At 38.4% G+C, this 6,874-nt stretch overlaps 1 protein-coding gene across 1 annotated transcript in view; it reads left to right on the plus strand.

Moving 5' to 3' along the window:
* Window positions 1-5,235, plus strand: part of LOC126442682 (uncharacterized) — a 363,661-nt gene extending 358,426 nt beyond the window's left edge. The window contains exon 4 of the mRNA XM_050090736.1: window positions 5,059-5,235. Coding sequence (XP_049946693.1) covers window positions 5,059-5,235 — 177 coding nt within the window. The remainder of the gene's footprint in view (window positions 1-5,058) is intronic.
* Window positions 5,236-6,874: the final 1,639 nt, after the last annotated feature.

The following is a 6,874-nucleotide window of genomic DNA, read 5'->3' on the forward strand; positions in this document are numbered from 1 at the left end:
CTAGAGGACAAATGTAAGGATGTAGAGGCTTGTCTCACTAGGGGTAAGATAGATATTGCCTACAGGAAAATTAAAGAGACCTTTGGAGAGAAGAGAGCCATTTGTATGAATATCAAGAGCTCAGATTGCAACCAAGTTCTAAGCAAAGAAGGTAAGGCAGAAAGGTGGAAGGAGTATATAGAGGGTTTATACAAGGGCGATGTACTTGAGGACAATATTATGGAAATGGAAGAGGATGTAGATGAAGATGAAATGGGAGATAAGATACTGCGTGAAGAGTTTGACAGAGCACTGAAAGACCTGAGTCGAAACAAGGCCCCGGGAGTAGACAACATTCCATTAGAACTACTGATGGCCTTGGGAGAACCAATCATGACAAAAGTCTACCATCTGGTGAGCAAGATGTATGAGACAGGCGAAATACCCTCAGACTTCAAGAAGAATATAATAATTCCAATCCCAAAGAAAGCAGGTGTTGACAGATGTGAAAATTACCGAACTATCAGTTTAATAAGTCACAGCTGCTAAATACTAACGCGAATTCTTTACAGACGAATGGAAAACCTGGTAGAAGCGGACCTCGGAGAAAATCAGTTCGGATTCCTTAGAAATGTTGGAACATGTGAGGCAATACTAACCTTAAAACTTATCTTAGAAGAAAGATTAAGATAAGGCAAACCTACGTTTCTAGCATTTGTAGACTTAGAGAAAGCTTTTGACAATGTTAACTGGAATACTCTCTTTCAAATTCTGAAGGTGACAGGGGTAAAATACAGGGAGCGAAAGGCTATTTACAATTTGTACAGAAACCAGATGGCAGTTATGAGTCGAGGGACATGAAAGGGAAGCAGTGGTTGGGAAAGGAGTGAGACAGGGTTGTAGCCTCTCCCCGATGTTATTCAATCTGTGTATTGAGCGAGCAATAATGGAAACAAAAGAAAAATTTGGAGTAGGTATTAAAATTCATGGAGAAGAAGTAAAAACTTTGAGGTTCACCGATGACATTGTAATTCTGTCAGAGACAGCAAAGGACTTGGAAGAGCAGTTGAACGGAATGGACAGTGTCTTGAAAGGAGGATATAAGATGAACATCAACAAAATCAAAACGAGGATAATGGAATGTAGTCAAATTAAGTCGGGTGATGTTGAGGGTATTAGATTAGGAAATGAGACACTTAAAGTAGTGAAGGAGTTTTGCTATTTAGGGAATGAAATAACTGATGGTCTAAGTAGAGAGGATATAAAATGTAGACTGGCAATGGCAAGGAAATCGTTTCTGAAGAAGAGAAATTTGTTAACATCGAGTATAGATTTAAGTGTCAGGAAGTCGTTTCTGAAAGTATTTGTATGGAGTGTAGGCATGTATGGAAGTGAAACATGAACCATAACCATTTTGGACAAGAAGAGAATAGCTTTTGAAATGTGGTGCTACAGAAGAATGCTTAAGATTAGATGGGTAGATCACATAACTAATGAGGTGGTATTGAATAGGATTGGGGAGAAGAGAAGTTTGTGGCACAACTTGACTAGGAGAAGGGATCGGTTGGTAGGACATGTTTTGAGGCATCACGGGATCACAAATTTAGCATTGGATGGCAGCGTGGATGGTAAAAATCGTAGAGGGAGACCAAGAGATGAATACACTAAGCAGATTCAGAAGGATGTAGGTTGCAGTAGGTACTGGGAGATGAAGCAGCTTGCACAGGATAGAGTAGCATGGAGAGCTGCATCAAACCAGTCTCAGGACAGAAGACCACAACAACAACATGTAGAATGATGAAAAAACATGTAATTTTTGCCAAACCATTACAATTCAGTGTTTGTTTCATTTGCAATTTGTTAGTAGACATGGAAGTTTTTAAAAAGTAGTAGTTCCTGCTAGGAGATTCGAACCAGCAACTTTTTCATTAAGGCACTTTTATGCTATTCTTCCAATTACCAGCAATTGTGTTAATAAATAGGAAATGTTTTGTAGTAGGCAGCACTCAGAAGTCTTCTGATCTTCAAAGTCACATTTTTTTTAGTTTGGTTACTTCCTAGTGCTGGTTTAGGAAATTGATGTTCCAGCACTAAACTCCAAATACTGTAAGTCTGAAGGAAATTGAAGCGGATGATCTGCAAGATACCCTTTACAGTCAAGTTCTTATTGCCACAGGGAAGTGTCTATAATGGTTAAGGTGGCAGCCCATAAAATGCAAGAAATCCAGGTTTAACTTATCAGTGCAGCCAAAATAAATTTTTACATCTGTTGTTAGACAAATCTCTAATATTAGACAGTCACTAGATCACTATATGAATGTTTCTGATTAGCTTAAATCACCCGGTATTCAAAATTGTATTTGATTGCATTCAGCAGAATAGTGAGTGAATAGAGCAGTCAATTTTACTTGATGAATGACTGTAGGATTCATTTTTATTCATGCAGAGGAACTGTTCTCTTTCCAAAATCATATAGGAGAACAAAATTATCTGCTGTTTAGGTCTTTAGCTCCAAACATGTTTGCTGTGCCTCTACTTACAACCTGAAATGACCTGTGCATTTTTTCTATTCCCATGAAACGCCACTGTTCCATAAAATAAGTTCCATTGCCAGAGGTGATCCTGCAACATCCACTTTTTTATTTCATCTGATGGCTGCCCTTTCAGGTCTAGTGGTCAATTGTGTAGAAAAAGTTTGGTTTTTCCTTCTCCCTCCTGTCCCCACTTTAGTCAATTTTGTATCTGTCATTTTAGTATCTGTGGTGTAGTAAGAAATGTGAAATGCATTTTTATGTTGTTTAGTGGAGAAAATTTCTAAGGCAAAGCATTGTAATTATGTCTTTTCTGTTACTGTCTTCTGTTCTGCTACCATCTCCATCATTGTCAACTATCAGCTGTAGAGATGTCTTTGATCCTTTTTCTAATGTTTTTGTTCAGAAGTTCTGGGATCTTCGTTTTTTGTTTCATCTTTTGCAAGATATGATGTTACTTATAAATGGAAGGCCTCTTATATAAGCTGTCTTGGTGGTTCTCATATGTTCAACTTTTGGTTGGCCATGGGGATTCAGGTGATTTAGCTTCATTTGAATTTGCTGTCATGTAACTATGCAATGTTGTTAACATTTGCAGGTCCTCACTGTATTCCACAACATTCCCCATGCTAGGTTTATTGGGTGTTATGTCATGTCTGATCACTTTACCAGGTTTGTTAGGCCGAAGTATGTTCCTGTCTTCCAGAGTTTGTTTTTAACAGTAGCAATCTGTGATGCTTCAGTAGTCCAGTGCTCGTGTTCCAATCTCTGTATTTAGAGAATTTATTATTTTGTGCTTGTCTATTACTAACAGAATAAATATTTTCCTGTTGTGTGGTTTTTCTAAACAGTTACACAGGCTAATTTTGGGAAAACATGTCTCTAGATTTTCACAGGAATTTTTGTTTTCACAGCTGTGCTAATGTCACAGGACATGATTTTGAGATGAAAGAGTTCAGTTTGTCGTCTCAAAATTTAGATCTACATCTTCCATGGATTCTCTAAATGTCTTCAATGAAATGGACAGCATGGCTCATGTTGTCTATATTTGGTCAACCTCATGTCATGTTGTACTTTATTGATGTAATTTTCCTCCAAATCTTTTTCACTGTTTGAATTCATGCATCTTCAATTATGTAGCTGACATGTATATATATCCTGTCACTGCAGTATGATAAAGTATTTTCATTTGTATACAATATTTACCAGACTATTTCTTAAGCATTAATGTACTATGGTGGGTGGATGTTGGAACTCAAATAGTTACTTTTTCCACATCACATTTGACATTTCAAAATTATTTTTTCCTCACATTTGATACTTACCTGCATGCAGATTGCAAATTTCAGTAACATGCAATGAGATAAATGCAGATTTATCTCATTGCCCAGTACTGATTTTTCATGATAATGTATTACTGCCTCTGTTCTGTGGTGCATCTTTCTAGTGGGTCCTTGGCATGGAATATCTGATTTTGTAGCTAATTATTTCTAGTTTTCCTACCGTGTTGTGTACAATGCTACTGTTAGTTAATGAAACTCTGGATCTTGTCTTGAATGCATATACACTTTTCTAAGAGTAAGACGATTGCTTATTGAATGGGTGTGAGGCTAAAAATTTAAGTGTTCTGGGTTCCATCCCAGGCATCATCTGTCTCTTTTTCACATGAAAATTGTCTATGTGGAAAACGACAGTTTCCATTCCAGTGTGAAGCTCTAGGTCCTCATGTAACTTCCTGTGTCAGTGAGTTCAAATATTGGAGGAAGCCAGTGGTGTACCACATCCAGTAAGACAATGTCTAACAGAGCACTAAGGTGTTAATAACTAACACCAGGTTGTTGAAAGCTTTACTTTTACTTCAGGTTTGCATTAGTTTTTGTGACATTAGACATGTATTCTCCTCGGTACCAAAATTTGGTGACCCACACTTAGATCTGCATTTACGTGCTTATTGTCTTTACAGGTGGTTTTCTGACCTAAAAAATGCATTCTGCATATAACCTGCTAGTTGCTTAGTTTCTTCTTGACCATAGTGCCCTCATTGGCTTTGCAGAGGTACCCTATCATCTTCCACTGAATAACATAGGTCAGAAAATAGGGAGCTGAGATCATCATAAAATCAAAAAATGTTCTTATTGGAGCCTTCACCTTGGCACATTTATAGGAGAGAGAGAGAGAGAGAGAGAGAGAGAGAGAGAGAGAGAGGAAGGAGTAGTAGTAGTAGTAGTAGTAGTAGTATTAGTACTAGTAGTAGTAGCTGCTTGGCAAGGATGAAATAATTTCTGTTTGGTTGATATCTGATGTCTACCTCCAAAGAAAACAGAACTTTGATTTCAGATGTTTGTCATGTTTTTCTGACATTTCCTACATCCTGTAGGACCTCCCCAGTATGAATAAATTGGAATGAAAGTAAATCTAATTTAATGTGACACATTTTCTTGTTACCTAATGCCAGTTAGTGAATACATGTGACCAATAGCTTTTTAGCCCCACTTGATGTGTAACACAAGAACAGAAGCTTTGAATATGCCATTCTTTCTTTTTTCAGTTTCTTCAAGATCCACCAAGGATTGTAATGCCTAGTCTTCGTATAAAGCAAGACCTAGAACTGAAACAGGATTTAGATGGCGTTGAGCATGATGTAAGTTTTCACATCAGTGATGTATTGTGCATGAAGTACTGTATGAATATCATGAGATGCATTGGGTGCAGTAAATTCCAATGATCATAAATGATGAATCATTAAAACCTAGGATATTAGCACTTGTCCAGAATTTTTATAGTATTTCAATTGACTGTAGGTATATTGTTCTGTTGTGTAATGGTATTTGAATGAAACTTGTGGGAAACATAAGTTTATTAACAGTAACCCACAGTAATTTTATTGTACATGTAAATAATGAATGCCTCAAATTCGTTCTTGGAACAAATGTACCAAAGATGCCTTCCTTGCAGCAGCTGTCAATTTATTTGTCTCTGTTAGAGTTCTATAATAGAAAAGATGTAAGATGTAGGAGGTAAAGCAATCAACTGTAAACAGTATGTTATCAGATAAGTATGGTATTTGTCATACTATTTCTTTTCTCTGAAGTATTTAATGAGAAACATACTGCATTACTGGAATTATGTTTGCTCTGTGTAAAGACAATGGGTTTATCCCGTATGCATGACATAAATTTACAGTGTAATGGAACATTGCTTATCCCAAACTGCTTGCAAAGAGAAAACATTGTCATAGCAAGAATCCTTGTAAACAGCATTAAATTTAGCACATTAGTGATAGTCTGAGAAATTCAGTATTCATTTAATTAGCTATCACCATAGTGTACTAAATTTAATGCTGATGAAGGTTTCTCAGGTCTTCAGCTGCATGGTAGTGTTGATATCTCGCTACATTTCAGGAATTGTCATACTACCCATCTTATGGCAAAGTGTCGAGATTGGTGGAGAGCGGGTTATTTATATGTGCGGTCACCCCCCTCCACTAGACCTTGGGTAGCCGCGGTGGACCAGTGGCGTGCACACGGTGATGGTGATGAGTCGCCCTTGGCAGCCATGTTTGGTTCTCGGTGTAAGCATTCTGTCTACGTCCCTGGCGGAGGACGTTGACGGGTAAGCTGCCGATGGACTGCCGCTATCGCAGAGTTCCATGCTGCACCGAGTTGAGATCCCTCATCTCTGTTGACAAGATTGTTGTGAAACCTTATTTCTATGGATTCTTAGATAATGCTTTACCAGAAGCCAGATGCTCGGCACTGTACCTTTGTATTTTCGAAGTTGAAAGTGTGTTTTTCATTTATGCTGTATTTTGCTTTGGCTGATTTTTCTGTGTGGCCTAGTCGCACACATGTGATTTGTTCTTCACAGCGTTTAGATGTACAGTGCTGTGTTTGCCCAATGTATTGTTCTATGCATTTGCATGGTATGCTTTATACTCCTGGTGTGTTAAGGATCAGCGGGTCTTTGGCAGTACCTAGGAGCTCCCTGTCATTGGTGGTGATTGGAGAACGGTTTTGATATTATATTTGCCAAGAAATAGTGCAATTTTTTGCTGAGAGCGGAACTGTGTATGGAAGGAAAGCGAGTCGTTTCTCCTACTTCATCATAATCTGGGGTTCTCATTGCTTCCTTCTTCCTTTTAAGTGCCCTGTTGATCTGCGTTTCACTGCAGTAATTTTGGAGGAAGACTTCCCTCAGGTGTTGCAGCTTGGATGGTTGGCCATCTTAGTTGCAGATGGCATGCGCCCTATGTTCCAGTGTGGTAAGTACTGTTTGGCCAGCTGGAATGGCCGAGGGTTCTAGGCGCTGCAGTCTGGAATTGCACGACCGCTACGGTCGCAGGTTTGAATCCTGCCTTGGGCATG

This window comes from Schistocerca serialis, unplaced genomic scaffold (assembly GCF_023864345.2).
Source record: "Schistocerca serialis cubense isolate TAMUIC-IGC-003099 unplaced genomic scaffold, iqSchSeri2.2 HiC_scaffold_1400, whole genome shotgun sequence".
Classification (NCBI taxonomy): Eukaryota; Metazoa; Arthropoda; class Insecta; order Orthoptera; family Acrididae; genus Schistocerca; species Schistocerca serialis.